Source organism: Prunus dulcis, chromosome 1 (genome assembly GCF_902201215.1).
Source record: "Prunus dulcis chromosome 1, ALMONDv2, whole genome shotgun sequence".
In the NCBI taxonomy this organism is placed as follows: domain Eukaryota; kingdom Viridiplantae; phylum Streptophyta; class Magnoliopsida; order Rosales; family Rosaceae; genus Prunus; species Prunus dulcis.
In genome coordinates this window covers 6527092-6551042 of record NC_047650.1, presented here as the reverse complement: position 1 = coordinate 6551042, position 23951 = coordinate 6527092, and the positions used below count along the sequence as shown (strand labels likewise).

The 23951-nt window shown below is 35.1% G+C and overlaps 4 protein-coding genes and 1 long non-coding RNA gene across 7 annotated transcripts; 4 read left to right on the top strand and 1 right to left on the bottom strand.

Moving 5' to 3' along the window:
- Positions 1-1243: 1243 nt before the first annotated feature.
- On the top strand, positions 1244-7226 carry LOC117615892 (afadin- and alpha-actinin-binding protein). Of its 2 annotated transcripts, XM_034345066.1 has the most exons (16): positions 1247-1466; positions 1549-1577; positions 1709-1820; positions 1900-1997; positions 2293-2389; positions 2473-2562; positions 2669-2731; positions 2877-2951; positions 3047-3112; positions 3188-3265; positions 4881-4991; positions 5075-5152; positions 5246-5365; positions 6342-6385; positions 6469-6526; positions 6964-7226. In XM_034345066.1, the coding sequence occupies exons 1-16, from the start codon at positions 1434-1436 to the stop codon at positions 6976-6978; spliced, it is 1167 nt and encodes a 388-aa protein (XP_034200957.1). In that variant the 5' UTR covers positions 1247-1433; the 3' UTR covers positions 6979-7226. The 2 variants fall into 2 exon arrangements, with proteins under 2 accessions (XP_034200958.1, XP_034200957.1); XM_034345067.1 differs by lacking the exons at positions 6469-6526; positions 6964-7226 and having other exon boundaries at positions 1244-1466; positions 6311-6385.
- A 1083-nt stretch (positions 7227-8309) lies between these two features.
- On the top strand, positions 8310-9184 carry LOC117615846. Its single transcript, XM_034345012.1, has one exon. It carries the CDS (start codon positions 8402-8404, stop codon positions 9182-9184), a length of 783 nt encoding a protein of 260 aa, XP_034200903.1. The 5' UTR covers positions 8310-8401.
- Positions 9185-13629: 4445 nt separating this feature from the next.
- On the top strand, positions 13630-14038 carry LOC117615117. Its single transcript, XR_004583959.1, has one exon. It is a non-coding gene; the product is annotated as an uncharacterized LOC117615117 (long non-coding RNA).
- An 852-nt stretch (positions 14039-14890) lies between these two features.
- LOC117615116 (beta-carotene hydroxylase 2, chloroplastic-like) lies at positions 14891-15871 on the bottom strand. The gene is made up of 4 exons (XM_034344122.1): positions 15525-15871; positions 15369-15428; positions 15181-15248; positions 14891-14992 (listed from the first exon to the last, which is right to left on the bottom strand). Exons 1-4 carry the CDS (start codon positions 15750-15752, stop codon positions 14953-14955), a joined length of 396 nt encoding a protein of 131 aa, XP_034200013.1. The 5' UTR covers positions 15753-15871; the 3' UTR covers positions 14891-14952.
- Positions 15872-18181: 2310 nt separating this feature from the next.
- Positions 18182-22996, top strand: LOC117614050 (replication protein A 32 kDa subunit B-like). Of its 2 annotated transcripts, XM_034342726.1 has the most exons (10): positions 18182-18405; positions 18728-18838; positions 18911-19008; positions 19113-19154; positions 19435-19512; positions 20795-20873; positions 20984-21043; positions 21123-21202; positions 22536-22604; positions 22717-22996. In XM_034342726.1, exons 1-10 carry the CDS (start codon positions 18304-18306, stop codon positions 22799-22801), a joined length of 804 nt encoding a protein of 267 aa, XP_034198617.1. In that variant the 5' UTR covers positions 18182-18303; the 3' UTR covers positions 22802-22996. The 2 variants fall into 2 exon arrangements, with proteins under 2 accessions (XP_034198617.1, XP_034198618.1); XM_034342727.1 differs by lacking the exons at positions 22536-22604; positions 22717-22996 and adding an exon at positions 21387-21740.
- The last annotated feature ends 955 nt before the right edge of the window (positions 22997-23951 follow it).

Genomic DNA, 23951 nt, shown 5'->3' with positions numbered 1-23951 from the left:
AAAGAGCTCTGGGGGTTGTGGAATTTGCCCCTCAGCTTTGCCATGGAAGTGCCCACAATCTGCTCAAAGAAATGCCTCTGCGAAATTGCTTTTTGTTTGCTGTGGTGTTGCGTTGTTGGGTTGTTACGTGTAGCACAGCCACATGCATTTTTTTTTAAAAGTCCCTGCCCAAAACGACTCGTTTTGGATTAGGGCAATGAAAAAAAATAGGTATAAAGCCTTATATTCCGCAGAAAGGAACCCACTGCCAAAGTACAATTAATATTATTAATAATTTAATATAAAGAGAGTCCTAAATTGAATTGAAGAAGCCAACAGACCCAAATCTCAAGGTCTGTGTTTTTTTTTCTTCCCCTTTTTGGTCTTTTTTCTTCTGGTTTTTTATTTCTATTTTTTTTAATAATATGTTTGTTTTATAATAATAATTATTTTTGATGTGGCTCTCTCTGTATTTTTTAATTATAAAGTTATGAAACATTACTAGTAATCTTCAATCGAATATTGCCTTTTTTCTGAAAATTTTTTAGGTCCACCGCTGGTTGCATGTATATTTCTTTGACATTAAATAGGGATGGTAATGGTGCGTTTAGGGTATTGCACTATTGATTTCAAGGTGAGACCCACATATTTTTTATTTATTTCTTATGTGCTAATAAACACTAACCTTTCTGCACGCGCTTCCGCGATTGAGAGAGGTTTTAAAATATATATATATATATCTTAGAATTAAAAAATATAATAGGTAGTTGTGTTCTATAATATCAAAATTTTTTAAATTTCTTTAATTTGGAAAAGTATGAATTTATCATATTATCTTTATTTAATTAATAATTTTAATTCTTATTATTTGCATTAACAAAAAATATTTTTTAGTATTTTAAATATTTTACCATTCTCTACATTTTGTTTTATCTAAAAGAAGTTAATGATAAAATAATTCATTTTTTCTCATACCTATTTCTAACAAGTTAGAATTCGAACTCCTCAATTAATAATCTTTAATAAATATCACGTAATTTATCGGAAAATACATAATAGCGAGGGGTCCACCGGAATCACTTTGCTCACGCCTTTTGTGGCTTCTGGCGCCATTTACTATATATCCTCTACACTCAAACGGCACCATTTCACCACCAATCCACCACTAAAAATGTACCACGTCGGTATATGAAATTGACCCAGTCATACTGTTCGAAGGCTATTCTTTCCTGCACAAAATGTAAATAGACTTGTGTGCAGGTGAACATGAGCGTCGAAACTAACCACCGGAGTCTAAACCAAGTCAATTTTTTTTTGAAAGCAGTGAAATTTTTGGACACCGCTCAGATCTATTGAGAGAGACGCACACTAGAGAGACTGCTCCGAAACCAAAACCAAATCTCTCTCTCTCTCTCTCGCTCTCTGCGAGCTTGAAGAAAGCTCTGCCTTTAACAATGCCAGCCACTGACGCAGACTTCGATCTCAGAGTACTATTCTTCTAAACCCTAACAATGCACTTCCGTCTTTCTCTCTAATTTTCTCACATTACCTCTCTCCGTTTTGTTGCAGCCGTCTCCTCAGTCCGCCTTCGCAATCGGGTCAGTTTCCCTCCTCCATTTCTAGGTTTTTTTTTTTTTTACATATGCGTTTGGGCATTGTGTTTATGTGAATGTATATGTATGCGTGTATGAGTGTGTTGATGTCTAGGTTTTTTGATTTTGTGCTTCAGAGAGTACGCATTTGCCGATGTCGGGAATTTAGAGCATTGTATTAAGTATTTGAATCAGACCCTTGTTACCTTTGGATTCCCGGCTTCACTCGATCTCTTTGCAAATGATCCGGTCAGTTTGCTTTAGAAAAATTCAAATTTTTTTCTTTTTGATACATGTATTTATTTAGATTTATCTGATGCAATTGTAGGTTTCTGTTGCTCGGACTTGCAATTGTATGTATTCGTTAATTCAGCAGAGACAACGTGATGTCGAATTTCGAGAGTCTGCTAACGAACAGAGACAGCGGTATGATTCTCTCTAGGACTAATGCGTTATGTGTTTGGACTTGGATCTCTGAATTAGTAAATTTGGGTGGAAAATTTGTATAATTTTTTTTCCTTTCTGTTTTCATAGGGGTTTTATACCCATTTTGGGTTAATTTAGTGTTATGCGTGTATTTGATTGAGCACATTGTCATTAAGTTTATGTTTGTCCACTCTGTATGGACTTTTAGTTTACTGAAAAGTTTTGGAATTTCAGTATTCAGAATGATACCGGTGGTCTTTTTTCTTTAAATTTTTTTTTTTTTTTCGCTATATAGGCTATTGTCAGACATATCAAGATTAGAAGCTAAAGTTGAGAGGCTTGAGGGGCAGTTACAAGCCAAAGATAGGGAGATAGCAACAATAACACGAACGGTTAGAAACTTGCAATCTTGCAAAAGTGACTTCATATTGGTTTCGTATTTTTATTGATGATTTTGGAACTTATCTATGATTAGGAAGCTAAAGCTACAGCAGCTTTTAAGTCCCAAATTGACAAACTACAGCAGGAGCGCGATGAGTTTCAGAGGATGGTCATCGGCAATCAGGTTGGGACATTTGAATTTAATGCAGTTTCTTTGCTGAATTTTGGTAGCTACTACGTGAAAATGGACAAATCCTGACAAGTATCAATGATCTGCAATGCTGCCAAAGCAAGTTAGGACTCAACAAATGCATGAGATGAAGAAAAAAGAAAAGGAGTACATAAAGTTGCAGGTACTATATTTTCTACATGTTTTCATATATTGTGAGGAGAATATATTGGTTACTTATGTTCACAGATTAGAATTTTATAACATGACTGATTACATAAGTGGATGAGATATTAGATTTGGAAAGAGTCATATTATTTTAATTTCAGGAGAGGCTAAACCAAGTGTTGATGGAGAAAAAGAAGGAATCTAGATCAGGCATGGAGATAATGAATTTACTTCAGGTATTAATTGGCTGACTTACTTAAATGACCTACAGAACTTCAAATTCATCCACCTAATTTTACTTTCTTTCTCCCTTAATATTATGTGCAAACAGAAAGAAGGGCGGCAGCGTGGAACATGGAACGGAAAGAAGGCTGATAATGAATTTTATAAAAAGATTGTATGTAGCTTGATTGGCTTATTTATCTTTTTACAGCCACTTCTTGTCTGATTTTTGCCTTTACATTATTCGCAGGTGGATACTTATGAGGCAAAAAATCAAGAATTGATTGCAGAGAATGCTGATTTAAAGGCATTATTGCGATCAATGCAGGTAATGTTAATCATTATTGAAGTGCTGCCATTATTGTCAATTTTGTGGGTTCATGACTCCCAATTTTCACTAGGGGTACATAGCGTTCTGTGGCAGTATCTTGAAGTGCGTTTGTTGATTGCGATGACATCTTTTTATTCCTGTCTTTCTAAGAGTAATTTGACTGGTGTATTTTATTTTGCTATTTCATTGCAAAGACTTATTGAACATATAAGTTCTTGGCTTTCAGTCACATCAACAACCTAAATGGATCAACTTTGTCTAATATTCCTGTCCCAGTGAGTGAGGGTTGAATCAAAAATTTTGCTAGAAACTTGATGGTTATGTTGAAGCAAAACTCTTTGAGCTGTCTACATCAGAATAAAGATAAAGAGAGTAATTTCCTGTACTTGAGTTTGGCAGCAGAAGTCCTACATAGGGTTAAGGGAGCTGGGATCTATTTTCATTTTCTTTGTTGTATCTGCTGTCCTTATTTACGCCGGGATGATGTTAAGTTTTTTTACCGGACACACTATTTTATCCCCTTTCTGCGTGAGGATTAAGGATCAGTAACTCATTGCATAATCTTACTACACTTTATTACAAGAAGTTTACTTGCTACCTTTCTTGGGAGCAAGCATGAGTTCAGGATCCTTTAGTGTATGTATGTGTTCACATTTCTATGTTAATTGTGTTTGTTAATGTTTAATTTTATAAGTTGAAGGACACACGTGCATTGTTGCCCTCTTTATGTCTCTTGTCTCATTTGTAATCTGTGTATATGGGAAACAATACCCTGGATATCGGGCACTACGGAATTGAAACATTATGTACCTCCATTGGGTCCCGTGGGTGTTGTACCTATTTGTTTTCTTCCCAGAAAAATTAGCAGCCTTTAACTTTGCTGCCCTCTTCTTCATCTCTTCATCATGTTCGTTCACGCGTTTTTAATTCCTATTCCCCTGCTGTGTCTTTAATGCATAATTTTTTCTTTGGCCCCTGTTTACTTTTCACTCTGTCTATCCTACTGCATGACAACAGCTTTCTAAAGAACCGTCAGTTGCTCTATTGTTGCTCACATTTTGTGACACCCATTTATGATTCCTTTCTGTCTTTTTCTTTTTGTTCTCTATATACTGATGCGTCAGTTTTCATGTTTCACTATAATGAGAAGTCTGTAATTTGTTGTATGTCATGTCCACACTATAATTTATCCATACTAGAAAATATGTCATGCTAGTGCTTTGATTTGGCACAATATCCTGTAACCTTGATAATACTAATAAATTCTGTAAGTTGGAAACTAAGTCTTTTGAACTCGTGTTTTCTTAGTTTTTGGGCATTATCCTCGTGTTGTGTAGATCTGCATTGGATGACATCATAATCTGCAGATTCTTTTGTGCTAGGAGTTCAACTTCTGCATTTTGTGTAGATTCTTATGGTGTTGCTTATGTGCATGTTAAGCGGTACTCTAGTCATTCCTCCCCCTGCACCTCCCCCTTATCCAACGTCTTTACTCCACCAGATTAATTTATTACTATTTCATACTTGTCGTATTTGTGGTGAGAATTCTTCAGTTTTATTTTTCTTTGCATATCAATGGGTTGTAAGTTATACTGGAATGGTTTCTGTACAGGTGGATATGCGTGATTTCATAAATGCTCCAAATGGGCAATCCAAGCAGTCTCTGGCTGCCAATGAACGAGTTGAAACTGACCACACAGAGTCTCCATTGGGTGGGAGGACGGTATGACATTCTATATGTAATGTATGGGTGAAATTTTTCATTCGTTCAAATGCTATTTGTATCACTGAGTTTGCTTCTTGCAGGATGTCTTTGATCTGCCTTTTCACATGGCGAGAGATCAAATAGAAGAAAGTCTCCGAAATAAGATGGCTTCCATAAAGGTAGTTTGTTTTCCGTTTACACATGTTCCTCTTGTGAATCTTGCAAAATATGAGCTATTGATGGGTTTCGTTTCTTATGTAACAAACTTGAAGGAGCGCATGGTTCAATTGCAAGATGCACAAAAAGAAGCAGAGGTTACATCTGAAGTAACTGAGAGGGAGCTTGAGCTTGAAGCCCAACTGGTTGAGGCGAGGAGCATAATCCAAGAGCAGGTCTCGTTCTTTTACTCTTATGCATCAGAAATTAGATGTGAGGCAATCTACGTGTTAATTGGATACAGATTAAATGAATTTTCTTTGAATGAGTCTCTCAATGCTTTATACAAGACGTCCCATCTTTCTTAAAGACAGGACGCGTTGAGAAAACCTCAGTTCCACACAATTTTCTTCAACTTTGATCCAATTTAATGACAGGGTTGAATATTTACGGTACAGAATGGGCCTTGCCCAAAATTTTGCTACTTCAAACCTAAATCAAAGCGATAAACCAATGCGAGACTATAAACCTAAAGTGTAAGATCTAAATGATGAATCTACAGCCCTAAAATAATCAACCATGTCAATGAATGAGTTTAAAGTTGAAGAAAATTGAGTGGAGGTGAGATTTTCTCAATGCGTCCTGCCTTTAAGAAATATGGGTTTAGGGGGTATAGAGAATAACTGAACTCGTGCCAGATATTCGGCTTTTTAGTTGCCAGGCTGTGAATCATGACCCCTCATTCAAACATGATTCTACCTAATCAACAATTTTGATCTGCAGTCAGAGAAGGTAACATGTTAGGTTGTTTGACATCTTATGCATTGATTATTTGTTAAGTGATTGTCGTAGACCATGCTTATATGGACTTCTTCTCCATCTCCTCTTGTATCCCTTACCTCTTTATTTATTTAATTTTTAATTTCCTATATATATATATATAAATTTTTTTGTTTGTAGCGTCACCAGAAAAGTGCACAAAGTTGCAACTTTCTAAGGAGTTGAATCTCCAAGTTTTTAATCATGTTGCTTCAAATACTAGAATTGCCTTGAAATTTTTTATTCCTGTACCCTGTTCAATGATGTCCTCTTCTTGCCTTTCAATTTGTGCAAGTAGAGTGCACCAATCCATCTACCAGTGCAGTGATGTAATTCTGCTGTTTATTATGTTTTTGGTTCAGGAATAAATATAGAGATTTGGTTTTGTTGCAGGCATCCATAATGTCTAAACAATTGGCCAAGTCTGAGAGACCGAGGTATTCCTCCCCCCCCCCCCCCCTTCTCTCCTTTTAATCTCTATGTGAAGTAGATATTTATATGGTTATATGTATTCATGCAGGAATCTGAATGGCCATTTTAATTCTGGCAGGGAGTCTATCATTTCTTCCCCCGCTGAGGTAAAAATAAGATATTTATTCAATTTTTTTTTTTTGTAATTTCTGGGTTTGAATGAAATTGAGCTCCCAGGGTAGATAACTATCTCTAAAATTTACAGTTTAAGGATAGGCTTAGATAATGGCATGCCTCGAATATCAAGTCTACCTTGGAAATCCTAGGAGTGTGTGTGGGTTTGAAAATGGTCATTTAGGTTCCTAGAAGAAAAAAAAGGTCATTTAGGTTTTTCATATTCACATATATTGCGTACATTTTTTCTGACTAATTTTACAAGTTATTCCCCGTTCCCTTTGAATCTTAATGGTTTTATGTATGAATTTAAAAACCCCATAATGAGGTACCATTCAACATCCGACCGAAAAAAGAAGTGAGCTATCCAATATGAAATGCTCGCAATGCTAGCAGTATTGATCTGATTTTCTTCTTGATTGATGTTCAGGGGGTAAGAAATTAACCAGCTTGGTCCCACCCAAATTTTTTAGCGCCAATGTCAAAGATTATTTGAAGTTGGCTGTATGATGAGATGAATGGCAGCAGGCATGTAAGCTATTGTAGACTTATTTCTGACCAGAGCACCCAGAACAGATATTTCAGTATGTATAACCTAGAAGACTTAATCTGTATTGCCAATGTAATTATTATCTAGCTTTCCTTATGAATATGTGTTTAAACCAGTTCTAGTCCAGTTTTGTTTATCCTTTATATTTTCTTATCTTTACTTTCTGCATGTTCTTGCATAGTTCTTTCTCAACTGTTCTTATCCTTCAGACTTTTTCTTCAATTTGGATCTACGGCCCTTTTACAGCCCTGACTAGACTTGTTAGTTGATCGGATTTGGATTTGAGTTCGAAAAGTTAATAGGGTAACGGATTGAGGTTTTCAGTCCTATAATCTAATCATGATCCGAATCCGATAACATGTTGACTTCAAAAAATCAAAACCATTTCCTCTTCATATGAAATTTTGAATTCTTATTTTAGTGGTTGCTTCTTAATATACTTCGTAGCAATTGGGTTTTAACATCACCTATATCACTGGAGAGATTTATGGGATGACAGAGGAACATCTCTTGTGTATTCTACAAGTCTAATGAGTGGAATCCAGTTTCTTAGTAAAGTTTGGTTAAATACTTCCTCTCTAATTTCAATTAATTAATGTAATTAATCACTCTATCTTTCCAAAATATCAAATATAAAATGCAAGAAAAACAAAACATGCAAAGTCAACTTCATACGTGATATGGTCGGTTCATTGAATCATAGGTCCTCCCCAATGCTACTTTGTCTCTTCAAAACTGGAATGCCATAATCCTAGTAGGACAAATAAAAACAAGCCAACGGAGTCTAGCATAGTGGAAATGGTTTAACTTGCAAATCAGTGATCTCAAGTTCGAACTCTCATGACAACATTGATAACAATGAGTGAGAAAACTATCATCCTCTTATATCGCTTGTATAAAAATAAAAATAAAACAGAATAGGGGCAATTCTAACCTTCTAGATTTCCAAGATGGTGTGGCATTTTCTCATCCCAAGAACTGGTTGAACTGGTCGATTTTATTTTGGTATATATTAATGCATGAAGTGGTAAATAAGAAGCAAAGGTAGACTTGTCTTAAGGGTTTGGTAATTGCACATGCACCACAGGCCCCCCAACACAGCCAGAATTGATGCATATGTTTAACGTCAGCTTAAGAAGAAAGATAAATTTCCTTTTTCTCCATGGTTTGCTGGCCAAAATCATATTCATATGCCAATATTCAAGTCACTCGAAAGACAAGTAACAAATTAAATCACAAGTAAATGAAACCAAACCTGCTTTAGATTGTCAATCAATCATCAAAACAACAGGATCATGCACCCCAAAGACACCATCACATGCCTTCAAAGCCGGATTCAAATGCCTCTCTCTATATATTTATACCCATCTCTTCCCATAAACTCATATACTTGCATCTAACTTTTCATCAGTGCCGAAAAAGTACCCAGAAAAATCAAACTCTGAAAACACACCGAAAACCGATGGATTTCGAGCTTCGAAGGAAGATGGAGATCAAAGGAGTTTCAGTACCTGGAGGGTTTGATCAAGAGCTTTTGTTCAACAGAAACCTATCAAGAAATCCCTCAGTGGGTTGCTCTTCTAGGATTTATTACTGCAGAAGCAGTGAAGGGGTTCCATTCAATTGGGAAATGCAGCCAGGGACACCAAGAAACCCCCCAAAAGAAGAAGCAATTCCACCAATAAGTCCTCCCCCAGCTGCGCTCAGCTTAGGGCGGCCCAAACCCTACATGGATCAACAGCCTAACAAAAGGCCTCCAACAAGTCCACTACCCAGGCTCAAGTTTTGGAGAAAAAGTAAGAAAAACAAACAACGTAAGAACAATGTTCATGACAACGTTAATCATGTGGTTGGGGGGTCAGATAAGTTTGATAAGGTGGAGTTTTGCAGCTCTGACTCTGAGTTCATGGCATCAACTTCGCCTCAGAACTCGAGCCCTTCGTCTTCGTCCTCGTTTTCTTTTTCAAAAGGTAAGCTTTCGAGGCAGTGCTCGAGTTTGCAGAGCACTCAGGCAAGGGAGTCTTTCAGCAGTTCTGGTCATTTCAGCTGCAGTCCTTGGAAGTTTAGCTCTGTCCTTATTAGCATTGCAAGGCGAGTTTGATATATATGTATTAAATTAATCTTTTTTAAGTAAGATTCTTAATTAAATCCTGACTCACTCAGTTCTTAGCCATTAATTAGATCATAGATATCAACGGTATTATACGGTAGTACTGTAGTACTGTAGTACTGTAATACATGTTATAACATGGGTGGACTATAAGGTTGAGATTTCTCACTTTTTAAGTTTTTTTTTTTTTGGGACGAACACTTTTTAAGGTATAGTATCAATAAATATACAATGAACTTGTACCTATTACTTAAGGGATGAAAAATGACATGAAAAGTTAATTAAATTCTAACTTTCTCGGTTCTTAGCAATTAATTAGATCATAGATATGAACAGTTAATGAGATGCTATTTATATCCTATTGTATGCTTATTCCCTGAGACAATTAATCCACACCATATTGTGCTAAAGAGAGCAAACGCATGAAGATTTCTGAGATTGAGAAAGAAAAAAAAAAACCACTAGACCAACAACATTATAAGCTTCAAAATGTCTTTTTTTTGTTTGTTATTGAGTAATTCATGATTTCCACCCTAAACTATATAGATGGTGTTAATTTACCCCTTCAATGTTTTTTTTTCCTTCCAGCCAATTGTACCTGTGAATTATATAAAAGTGGTTAATATACGTACCACCATCGCCATATTCCTAGCAATTTAAAGTCACATATTTTGAGGACTTTTGGTCATTTTAAATGTAATTGGTAGAAGAAATATGACGATAGGGGATAGATCCACCAATTTTATATAGAAAATTGGCCGAAGATAAATTGATACTATCAAATTCAATATAGTTAAGGAGAAAGCGGCTGATTACCCTTTTTTTTGTTTTTGATTTGGTCAACCCTCAATCTACTTTCCCATTTACATTTCTTGAAGAAAAAAAAAAAGATGGGAAGACCCTTTTGAAAATAAAAAATGCATTAATCATATGACTTCTCTATTTAGTCAAAACTTGATTTCTGAAAACTTTAAAATCAATTTCAACAAAGCTCTCTCTCTATTACCCTTTCTTGTTTTTGAAGATGGAATTAATAATATATATTTCCTTATGGAAACAAAAAAGATTCTAATTCCCTGCATCATAGACTGTATGGTTAGCTAAGTCGCTATAATTATGCCAGAAATTAGGAATTATAAAAGGTAGAAAAAAAGAAATTGCAGGCCTGCAAACTAAAAGGTAGAAAAATAAGGAAATTCAAACCAGACATATTATCCCTTTATATTTCATAACATATTTTAAATTTGGAAAGAGTTCCAGAATATATGTGAAATTGGTATGACTTTTATTCACCTTCCAACTATATACTGACCTAATTCCTTATATAATAAACATAATTGTGTCAACGTAACAGACTGTTAATTCTCTCAAAAGAAAGCAAAAAAATCCATGGAGAAATCACCAGCAAAAGGTTCTGATCTCAAAACCCTTGCAATTTTTCCAGCCAGTGAGTTTTTTTACAACAAAATTCTCTCAAGAAACTCATCTGTGGGCAGCAGCTCCTCACGTTCTTATTTCGGTCGTGTGACTGGTTCTGTTCCTTTTCAATGGGAAGCAAAGCCTGGCAAGCCCAAGTTGGAGGCACATGATGAGGAACAACAACAACAAAAAAATTTTGATTTTGTGCAAAACCCTCCATTGATTATTGGTCCCCCACCAGCTACACAAAGCCTGGACATGAACAGTTTGCCCTACTCCTCAGGGCCATTCAGCAATTCTAGGGTTTGGTTGTGGAAGAAGTTGAAGAAGACTCACAAGTTGAAGAAGACTCACAAGTTGAAGAAGGTCAACAAGAATAATGGTGAGGCAAACTTTGATGTTGCTGGGTTGGAGCAACTTTATCATCAGGCTGACTTGTGCAAATCTTATGAGGAGATTATGAAATTTGGTTCATATGGGTCATCATCATCAAGCTCTTGTAATTCTTCATCATTATCATCCACGGCTTCAGCTTCAGTTTCTTCATCATCTAGTTCTACATCTGATCAGAATTTTCGACCCTCGAAGATACAAAGGCTGGCTAGGGGTTTCATCAGATGGGCCTTTTAGGTTATATTTTTCATGATTTGTTCATGTGGATTTATCACCAACTTCAGCAACAATGTGCCCTTGGTTTGCCTTTCTTTGATTTTGCATATTAAATCTTAGGTTAATAATGCGTAGGAGTATTCATGTGATGCAATAATGGTGAGAAGGTGGTTGAACTTTTGATTTCACCAAAAACTCTTATTGTGAAGTCATGATGAGTTTAATTACCAGTGTTGGTACAGTGCAACTATTGAGCCTTGCTGTATGGAAAACCACAACAAAGTTGGATTAACTGGATTATAGAGAATACATAATTGTTGTTATCACATGTCGTAAATACACGATTGATCGTTTTTAATCTAGTCTATTTTAGGGAGTTGTTATTGGTACTCTAAAGAAGTCATCATACCTCCAGGTAAAAAAAAAACAAAAAAAAGTCATCATATATATATATATATATATTCCTCATTTATGTATAAAAACAATTTTCATTAAAGAAGTGCAAAATAATCTTTTTGGAGTGCCAATTAAAAATTCCCTTATTTTATTTTAATTTTCCTTTTTTTTTTTTTTTTTTTTTTTTTTTTGGGGTGAAAAAGGGGAGGGGATTTCAAGTTTTCTTTCCCGTGAGAGTAATGTATCATTGAAGTTACATGATCTCACTAATCTAATATCAACAACTAGTGCTTTTATTTTCTCAATTCGCTATATTGACTTAAACTCTGAGAGGCTGTCTTGAATGATTTTATGAGTGAATATCTTGTTGACTGCAATTGTTATAGAATAGAAGCTCACTTGTGTAAATGGGTCTTATTTTTGTAGGAAATGTGGCCAATCATATAAACAATATTCATAAATGTGTTACATGTAACAATATGCTCTCTTTTTCTTTCTCTGTCTCTCTTAGCGGCTAGGGTTTTGTGTACTCTCCCAACCGTATATTGCATGTAACATTATTTATAATTCTGATGCCAATGTGTATTGGATGATAAAAGACACAATAATACTATTTGTACTATATTTACTGACCACTTTATTGATCACTTTTCTAATAAAGTTGGGTCCCACTAAAGTATGCAGGACCTACATATATAAGAGAGATGATCAGCAATGTAATAAGTAAATATGGTGCAAATAGCAACAACGAGAAAATTAATAAATGCTTAAAGCCAAAATATGGAAAGGGATGAATATACAATGGTCGACCCATTTACACAAGTGTAAATGCTTACATTATGTTGACTTGTACATGTAGTTTGAGACCGCAAGTAATTATGCTTAGAGATAACACATTATATCCGTTAAAAGGATGACCTCGCGCATCAATTTGTTAAGATTATAAGCTAATGAAGCAAAATCGAAGGAGTAAATCAAGCTGTCTCTCATATTATTTGACCTTCTGTAATATTTGAATTTTGAATTACAGTTTGCACCTCTATTATATATATCCGTGTAATTAACAAAATTACTTCTGCAACTGCAAGGTATAGTTTTGTTCAAATTCCATGTTTATTTTCTCCATCAAACTCAATGGAAGTGAAATTTTTCAACTTTTTTCTTCCGCACAAAAATTGGCATATTGAACTATTGACTATTTGGCTTATGGTGCCCCATATATGCCATTTCTTATAAACGTGTTATATATCTCTCAATAAAAGAGGACTGAACTAGATACATTACTCAATTTCTCAATGCAGGATTTCGTTATTAAAGAATGGACACACATATTGATATTCTTGAAAATGTATTAATAACATATCGGTATGTTTTGTTGGCGACAATGATATCGACACATTATCGATGAGATATCGAGATTGAGTTCTTTAATAAAAAATGGACGCCTAATTCCATAGCCATATTATTATATTACCATACTCTTAATTTGGATAATATATTTTTTTCGATCAAGATTGTATCATGTCAGAATGTTTTAGATTAATAATAGTCTGCCAACAAAACGCATTGTGGCATACATATATGAACACATTGAAAGAGTCAGACCCAACAAAACGCATTGTGGCATACGTATATGAACACATTGAAACTTAATCAGTGTAGAGAATTTGCAGAAAATGGTGTAGCTAGGAACCAAACTCATCACTCTAATGAAAGCTAGCATTTTCTAATTTCTACCCACCAATTTATGGGGCACACCATCATGCAAGTTTCCTATCTTTTCCCAATATGTACATATCAAGCTGGAAAAATATACGTACATAAATTCTCCCAACTGCAAAAGCATAATTTCCAGTTTTGGGGGGTTTAGACTTATAGGGTGGAAACATTTACAGCTTACGACTGCTTATTCTAGAATAATCAACTGCACATGACTGTGCTGTTCATATATACTTATAGAATGTTAATTAGAGCTAAAGAAGAGAGAGAGAGGGAGAGAGAGAGATGCCATTTTCTATGTCATAGTTGTAGATGGAGATGGAGAAGGAAGAGAGTGGAAACAGTGTTGAAGCTAATAGCACCAAAGTGAAGATTAACCAGCAAAGAAAGAGAGGAAGGCCAAAGAAAAGTGCTAAAGGTAAACTTGATCTGGTCAACGATACAGAGAAAGCAGAAGCTGAAGAATCCAACTCCCCTGAACTAAGAGAAGTAGTTGATGCTGCTGATGATGATGATTATCAGGAGCCTGCTGTAATTACAAGCAACCCACCAATGCATACGAAGCCCCGGAGACGGCGGCGCAAGGGGACACCAAGGCGAGCTGCAGTTTAAATTTCTAGACCTCCTTTTCTCTCTTGATGGTCTGATAATCAGAAAAGCTGAACTTTCTATTGGGAAAAACTTCATTTCTAGCCTATCAATGTGAGGGATGATTTTGCAGTAAAATTTCACCCATTTTTCAATGAGGGTTGTTCTTCATTTCCTCATAATTGCTTGGTTAATTACACAATGTCGCTAGAAATGAGCATCTTACATGTTAGAGTCCTATTTTAATTTATTTACTTCTTCTATATATATGACAACAAAGGTGGATTCATTCACATGAAAATACTTCTCATATACAGTATACTTCTCATATATTGTATATCTCAATATGTAAATTCATCATCAGTCTTTCTACCTATTATTAATTGAAATTATGTGAAAGTTAGGTATATATGTAGCTAGTGTAATGAAGGATACTGTAGGTTTTCTTTCACTCCATGTTTCTCAATTCAGGATAACTTTAATATTTCCAATTATATGAGATGAGAGGAAGTTGCTCTGAGTTTTATGGTTGAACCTAATTAATTTCTGAATTAGAAACACTGTGGTGCCATCTACTTGACATAATTCCAAATGTTTGAGCGAGTTAATTACCTTCATTGTAATTTTCTTTCTATTTCAAAAAGAGAAAAGAAAAACAAATTTTTTTTTTTTTTCAGTTCACATCAAAGCAGGGTCGGGGAACAGATCACAACCTTTAATAAAATAAAGGTTTTTTATCACAAAACATCCCTGACGTTTGCGAAACTATCAGATTGTATCCTTAAAGTTTTTTTGTATCACGCATGGTCCATAACGTTAATATGAGTGCTCTTAAATAATCAATCTGTTAAAAAATCTGTTAAACCTAAGGATATAACCGTCAAATCAATCCAAAATTATAAAAAAAAATTATTTATTTATTTATTTCATTTCCCTCTCTCTTTCTTTCCTTCTTTCTTTTTCTTCTTCTTCTTCTTCTTTCTCTCCACCAGATTCCTTATCTCTTCTTTCTCTGTTTCAGTCCATCGTTAAGCTCGAATGGACCTTCTCTGGGTCTGTGTGGTGAGACTGCAATTAAAGTTCATATCAAATATCAAACACTGATTGGTTGCTAAGAAACTAAATGGAAAAACAACATAAAAACTCAAGCTTGTCATGTTACTTTCATTGCTGGTTTCCTAGTGAACGAAAAGAAACAAAATTTTGAGGAGTTGGCATCAAAGAGATAATAAAAAGTAGCAAAATTCGAAGCAAACCTCGTGCATATGCCATAAGCGTGCCAGAGAGCTTTATGAGCCCATCTTGCCCAAAACTCCATTCCCACCTAAAAAATACATATATAAAATCCAAATCGATTTAGTAGTTTTCAGTGTAAAGAAAAAAACTTCAAAATCAATTTAATTTAATTAAGTTTCTCCAATTGAGATGTTGTCAGTGAACTTACAGCAGCACCAACAGATAGAGCAAATGTACCCAACATTTCAGACAAAGGCACATTCCCACCCTACACAGAAAACAAAATCACCCAATTCAAAAACTCAACCAGATAAGATAAAGTTCGTAACTTTTGTGGTTTAGGGAGCAGAGAGAAATTGGTTACCTCCATTTGCCAGTAAAATCTGTAATAAACAGCCATGACAGCCATGGAAGTAATACCAAAGCTGGACATCACCGCAGCAACAAGATAAGTGAACCTCTCCGATTTCTTCCTGGACAACTTCTCAGCCACACGTACGGACGGAATTACAATTGGGTTCTGAGAATCAGCAGCCTCTTGGGCTCTTTCTGTGCAATTCTCAAGACGGGTACTCTGCTTTTGGTCCTCCATGACGACATAGTGAAACAGAGCTTCCTTAGAGCCCTATAATGAATTGCTGATTCTTGGTGGCGAAGATTAGAAGGTGGGAAGAAGATAGTTGGGTTGGGTTTTTCGAGGAGGTATGAGGATTGGATGAGACGGATGGGTTTGGGGGTTGTGGCGACGAAGTGCCCAGCCGCCATGGAAGAACTTCAGAGCGAGGGAGAGATGAGAGATTGACTTGAGGGTGGGTTGGATTGAAGTGAACAGACACCACAACTTTCTGTCTGCAAACTTAAGAGAGCCTCATAACCATCCTCAAGGAATCTGGCGAAGAGAAAGAAGAAGAAGACAAGAAAGAAAGGAGGAGAAGAAAGAATGAGAGAAGGGAATGAAATTAAAAATAAAATAATATATATATATATTATAAATTTGGATTGATTTAACGATTATATCTTTATATTTAATAATTTTTTTGAAAAAGGACTATTTAAGAGCATATATATTAACGTTAGGGACCATAATTTATACAAAAAAATATTAAAAATACAATATGATAGTTTCGCAAATATAACTTTATGATAAAAAGCCTAAAATAAAAAATGCTTTCTTATTCTTCAATGTTTTATTCTGTTCATAATTGTTACATCCGTTTTTCGAGGAATGCCCTACCTCTCAACCACTCATTCATCTAGCAAATTGGAGGTTTTTGAGGTCCTCTCGAAAGGAGAGCAAAAAGAAAATAAAAACCATACACTAAGGATTTTCAGCCCGTCGGTGACGTACCCCTTCCATCCTGGACTAGTATTTTGGATGTACTGAATACTAATGGAAGTTGAGGTTCTACTCTCAACATGCCCCTGTATATGTGGAGAACTTTTAAGCCTAATACATGAACAACATATATTAGGTGATGTGGGACAGTGGGAGCATGTGTGGCCGTTGGGCCTAATACGTGAAGACTTTCTCTGATATCATGATAGAAGTTGAGGTTTCACCCCAAAATCAATTGGCAATGAGGGTATTAGCTCAACTCCTTATAAACCCAGACTAGGTCACTTAAATTTTCAATGTGGGATAAAGACTCTCAATAGATACTCTATTTTCTGGTTTAGAGGTCATCGGCAGGTTGTTGCTGTGTGTGCCTCGTGTTTGTTTGTGGCTATTATGGAATGCAAGGAATGGAGTGCTTTTTGGTTTTGAACAAATGCATGCGGAGAGAAGTCTTATATGTGCAAAAAACTATGATGCTGAATCATGAAGTGGCAGTTTCAAGATTCGAAAGCATATTGGGCAAAACTTACATTTTAAACTCGACGATACGAGTGGATTTTGTTAATAAACATATAAAGATACACATAGTGAGAGAGACGTAATGAGTCTTCCCCTCAAATGCATCTCTACCAATAAATTAAGATAATTGATATTAAAATCTTAATCATCATTGACTCTTTGATTCTCAACTGTTTCAACTTGAGGCTCAATAATGGGAGATTCGAGAAGATTTTGCCAAGAAGAGAAATCAAACATCTCAACAAAAATAAATCAATTCTCATAATAGAATCTATGCATTTAATTAAATACACCAACACAAAAAAAATAAAATTATCTCAACAATACCAACAACAAATCAAATATCTCAACAAAATTTCTAAAATTAAAGCCCTAATTAATAACAACAAAATTCCCAAATTTTAATTCATTACTAATTAAACTCTAGAATACTTAATTTCAAATTAAAGATACATAGGATAATTAAAAAATAGAAAATAAGAAGAATAATTGTTGCCAAAAAGAGAAGTTGCTAGCAAGAGGAGAAGCTGATGTCTATATGTTAAGAGAAGTAAAGGAGAAGTTGATGTAGACAAGACAAGAGGAGAGAAGTTGATGTAGACAAAACAAGAGGTACAAGTTGCCTAGTTAATATTTTTTTTTTTTGCAAAAATTGGGCAACAGTGCTCTTAACATAGAAATGCCCCTGCCTGAAAGGCGTTGCCAATGGTACCCGATATAGGATGGCTATTTTAAATTTGTTAATGTTGGTGTGATGGATTTGTTTGTGTAAATTTGACTCTTTTATCAATTGAAAGTATGAGTTGTACTATTTCCTTTCCGAGGTTTTGTCTCAAGTAGAGAAGATTTTAACGAGACCACCGTTAACGTGATGGTTCTCACTCTCTACTGTTTCTTGATTTTTAATGGAATATCTTTTTGTATTAAAAAAAAAAATTTAACTTTTTATAGTTTTCTTTAGAAATTTAACTCTTCATAACATAAATAAATGAAGTGGATAAGAATAAAAGTAAAAGAAAATGGGGATAGAGGTCAAATTTGAGTACAAGATAATGATCACATTACTTGACCAAGTGGACTAACTCACAAGTTATTGGAGCTAAATTTAAACTTTCATTGTTAGTAAAAGAAGTGGAAAATAATAAATGGAAAAGAAAAGGGGAAAAATGTGGCGGGAATCAGATTTCCATTTATACCTATTGGCTCTAAGTTTCGGTCTTTCAATACTCAGCAGGGTCATTTGATTTGATCAAACTAGCCTCTTAGGGTTTCTCAGAGATCAGAAGGCATGAGCTTCACCCAATTCGATGGCACTGCGGCCTTCTCTGGCGGTGGCTTCATGCCCCCTCAGGCCACCCAGACCGCCGACCCCTCTTTCAATACCTCAAAGGTACCTCTCTCTCTCTCTCTTTCTCTTGTGCTTACTCTGTTTGGTTACGAAGAAACCGGAGGAAAATTGAAATTTTCAATGCAGAAATTGTGAACTTCTAGGGTATTGAACTGATGGGTAGTTTAGAACACTGTTCATTTTCTCACTATTTCCATTCCTGTGAACCAAACTGTATTCGGGATATGGATTGTCTTGTGCTTTGTTAGATGGCAATGCTTAATTACAGCACATATTTGTGTCTTCTAAAAATAACCGCACATATATGTATTATTCATTGACCAATTAAAGTGCGGTTATTAAGGTAATTGTGACACTTTTTCAGAATCGTGACGTTCAGACATTGCTGCCACTTACTGTGAAGCAGATAAAGGATGCATTTGTCTCAGCAAATGAAAAATCAGAATTTGTTATTGACGGTGTTGACGTGAACAATGTGGGTTTATTTCTTCAGATTGTTTTCTTTCTTAAATTGTTGGTGGGGTTTCTGACTTTTATTTGTTCTTAGGTTACACTTGTGGGGATGGTCCGTGACAAAGTTGGAAGAATTACAGATGTTGCTTTCATTCTTGACGATGGGACTGGACGGTTGGATTGTAACAAGTGGTAAGTTTTCTCAAGGCTTTTCTTGTCATCAGATTGATAATTATATGTTAGTAAGTTTCTTAGTTCTGTCAAATTGGCAATGACGGCTTCTGGTGCTTGTTTAGGTTTGATGAAGCAATAGACGCAAATGAAATGGAAAGAATCTTGTATGCTTCTTTCTTGCCTAACTAATTGCACCTGTTTCTGTGTTGTACTTCAATTAAAATGTAGCTTTATTTGGGTGTTTCTCACTCACTTATGAATAAAGCCATTTCTCTCGCTTTTCAAGTGTTTTCTTAATTATCTAAGATTCAAAGCTGTTCATATTCTGATTGAATTTTGTTCCACTTTTTCAAGATATTTGCAATTTTTTTTTCCTTCCCCTTTTACTATGGAATCAAGTGAAATTTTAAATTAATGCATTATAATATTTATCCTTAATATCAGGGATGGAATGTATGTCCGGGTTCATGGACGCTTGAAGAGCTTTCAGGGCAAAAAGACCTTAAATGTCTTCTCTATTAGGTATATTCCCTTTTGTTTCACACTTTAAGAGATTATACTTACGAGTAGGTCTCTAATTCAGTATTTCGGTAAACTTTATTGTACTTTGTGGAACTCTTTGTCTTGGGTTAGTGTTAGCATTTTGTTTGCCATTTATTTCATGAAGTTCACTTCTATTGATCGCTTGTTTGCTATTGGAGAGACTATAGGCTTGAGTTTTGTTTATGGCTTGTTTAGCTATTAGGAAAACAATAATTATTCCATCATTAGAATGAATGAGTCAAGGAATCACTTGAAACTAGGCAGCAAGTACAGTGATTGATATAAATTCCCTTGGAAAGAAATAATTGAAGTCTTTATCAGGATTAGTCGTAATTAGTATATTGGTCTTTCTGATGTAAAATCTGGGCCTGTCGACTTTTCGTGCATGTGGTAGATAGTGGATAAGTTTTGCAGGGAAGGTAGTGCGTGACTTATATCTTGCAGAGGAAATAATAAAATTGATTAAGCAACTAAAACTAGTTATGCTTACAACTAAAAGAATCTATCAATTTTATCTTTTCGTTATCTTTTTATGAAGAAGGAACTTCAAGGGAGGTTACAAAGTTTCTTATGATATGGTACAGTTGAAAGGAAAATTTGTATCAGTACGTATGGTTGTACTTGTGTCTTTTAGGATCTTGAATTGTTTCGTTGATGATGACTCTGTGGCTAATATTATTATTCTAACTGGAATTTGAGGTCTACCCTGCGTTGATCATGTTACGTTCTAGAAAAACCTTGCACTGAGATACTCAATATATGTCATTTTGTGTAAATACAATATGTCATCCCAAGTATTTTCTTTCCAAGCATTATTGTGTGTGGCACATGAGGTAGTGACTTCAAACTTATATGGAAGTTTTTTTTTTTTCATAAAGAATTAGTACGGGCCACAGTATTGGAGTTATTTTCAGAGAATGTAGTAATTTACAATTTGTGAGAATGCTGCATTCTTGATCTTGTTATGTACTCTGGGTCCCAAAGGGCCACTTAGTAAGTGAAGATTTTTAAAAGCTTCTTATGAGAAGCATCCACAAGGTGTGACCACTAGAACCAGTAGCATCATTTTGCTACCGTTTTCCTGTAATTGTTTGATATGGCTCTTAAGGAGGGTCCAAATGATTGGCCTAGATATTAGAAGTCTTGGAAATTACTAAGTCATCATTGGATTTCATGAAGCAGGGTCCAATTCGTTGACCAACATGTACTTATGCTATCGTTCATATTGAGGTTTCAACGTTGAAATTGGTGTGATTTTCAGGCCTGTGAATGACTATAATGAGATTGCAAGCCACTTCATTGAGTGTATATACGTCCATGTCTACAACAGCAGGTTACAGGTATTGGCCTAACTACTGAGAATCTGATTGTAACTTGGATTGCATAGTTATTACATTGATATGGAAGTGTATGCTCTGGTTTTCTGATGTCTTTGTAAATATTCTGATAGAAAGCACATGTTGATGTTGGCGTCACTACTCAACCACATATGACAATCCCAACAAATCAGGTTTGATGTTCAACTATAGATTTCAGTCTGATGCATTTTTTGTTATTGCCGTACTAGTCTAATTCATTGTTTCTTTCAGTTTTCTGGCCAATATAGCTTCGATGGACAGAGTAGCACTGAAGTAAAGGTCTTAGAAATTTTGAGCCAGCCTTCATACCTGTGAGTACATACCTTGAAAATAGTCATGTTTAGCTATATGAAAATATTGCTGTGAAGTGGCCCAAGTGGCAAAACCGTCTCAATATTTAGCTGATTGTGGTCTTGTGTTACTTTTAAAGCAGCCTCAAACTAAAATCAAGGCTTAAGAAACTAAATATTGACATTATGTGGGTTTTTGGGACAGCAAAAATCTTTTAGCATGTTACAAGTCATATGCTGCATGTTTCAAGTCATATGCTGCATGTTTAGTGGCTTGAAGTGATCTATAAGGCCCCGTTTGGTGGGCTGGCTTGGACTGGTTAGGATGCGCTTTGAAGCATTGGATTGGAGGTTTGCAAATCCCTTTGGTTGGGGCAGCATTTATTATATTTTTCATACAAAAACACTCATTGTATTAATTACCCAAGTGTAATTGGTGTATATTGTTGATGAGTGCTGCAAAAACAGAATCACATTTGTAAATCTTCGACAATAAATTGTCAGATTGATGTTGATGGCCCGAGTAAATGAAAATCACATTTGTTTGAACTTTGAACGAGATTGAGATAGATTTTGGCCCATGAGAAGATGATGAAACTTATTTATGGGGGAAATTACTAGGAACACTCACACAGAAGGGAAAAAAAGAGCCCCTGACAATATAATATTCTGTTCGATTATTGAATAATTTGATATAGGTATTCTCACTCAAGGACCAATCTTATGTTGGAAAATGATAATGCCAAATCATAATTATAAACTCATCTATTTGCAAGGTGTTACTTTGTTTTAAAAGTTGCTCAAAGTTTTGACAAGATTGTGGCTATTACTTGTTTTTGGCTAGAACTCGGGAGTGCTTATGTGAGTGACATTTCTATTTTCTGTTAAATAAATATAGTAATTAAGGAATTCGCACGCAAGCAATAGCTGTATGTTAATACTTGATACAAGGTGATTGTCAAGTGGCTCAAGTCACAATAATAAATCATCTGCTAGATGTTTAGTATAGTCTTCTTTGTTTTGGATATTTCTTTAATTTTTGGCGTGATCTTGGTCATTTGAATATTATTTGCAGTCCATGCTTAATTTTGACAGCTTCAAAATTGCAGTAGTTAATAACCAAAAGCCAATGGCCTTGTGCCATAGTCTGCCTTTTATAATCAAGGAGGTGCTTAAGAAATGGCATGCAGATCAATGATGTACTGAATGAATGCATATACATATTTGTACATCATTGTATGATAGTGTCAATTTGTTTCTTTTGTATGCAGATGTGTGAAATTCATGTTGTAAGCTTTTCCTTTTGCTTCCTTTCTGTTTCCCATTTAATTTTAACTAGCTTTGCTTGTTTCAGTGCAAGGGAAGAGGGGGCACACCTTGATGATATAGCCCGACAACTGAAAATTCCAGTGAATGATCTCATGTCTCTCTCTCTCTCTCTCTCTCTCTCTCTCTCACTCACACACACACACACACACATTTACCTGCGCAGCCGAAAGAATATCTAAATCTTACATCTTTTGGATTTTGAACAGGTTAGCTGTTGATAATCTAGTACAGGAAGGCAAAGTTTACTCAACAGTTGATGACTTTCACTTCAAATCAACTGCCAATGCTTAAGTCTTTAGCCTTGGGTTCTTTTACTTTGTTCTGTGAACCCTTTGAATACAGAGGATTGCATATTCAAGCAACTCTCTGCACTTTGTTTTTAGATGTGCATCTTATAGACTAGCTTATCCAAAATGTAGACAGCTGAGATATTACTAATAGGCTCATTTCCATTTGCACCTGAGCAAACTGTTTCTGTTTGTTTTACTTTGTACATAATTCTTCCCTTTCTCTTGAATTATTAAAACTGGTTTATTATCTTCTATTAGAATTGCTTAAGTGGTTAAGAGCATTTACCCTTGCACTTAAGGTCCTAGATCCGATTCCCCCTCCTAGTATTGCTTGTATTAAAAAAATAAAATTACTGCATATGAGTTCATACATGAACAATTCGAAGCTTAATCAAACTCGCTAAATTTAACCTTGGGAATAATCTGATATAATTCTCACATAAGTAAAATCAAGGAGTTTTAAGTCAAACTTAAGTTTGGCACAATTGGGTTATGCTCATTTTAATTATCCTCTAATCTCCTTTGGTGCATTTAAAAGTTCTATTTATTATATAGTTGAAAATTTTGACAAACCCTGTCCTCGCATAAAGACATGTTTCAACTTCAAATCAGAGAGTCTTTTCCTCACACACACAGAATGTAAATACAATATAAAAAATTCTTGCAATGACAATAATAGTATCTAGAGATTTTTTTTAAAAAAAAATTGCAAATAAGAAACAAAAAGAAGAAAAAGATGTCATGTGAGATGTGATCATGAAGTAATAATAAAGAAATGGGGAGCGAACGTGAGGAATGATTCGTTTCTCTGACCACAAACCCACCATGCACATTGCTTTATTAATTACTTTAATTTAAACATAGTTTGACCGTGGACAAAATTTGGGGTTTCAATTATGAAAGCCAGCCAATTTCATACCAATATTTTTTTTCTTCAGCTTTTACTATAAAGAAAGAAAAAAAAAATGCAAATTCAGCCGAACTCTCTGCCAATCTCTGCTTTCTCTTCTTTTATTATTACTATTATTATTTTATTTTTCATATATTCTTTTAATAAGTGGAAAAGATCGTAACATAGCGGAATGAGTCATTTCATCTTTACAAAAGATTATGCAATGTTTCCACCACTTTCGTTTCATACGCAAATTAAA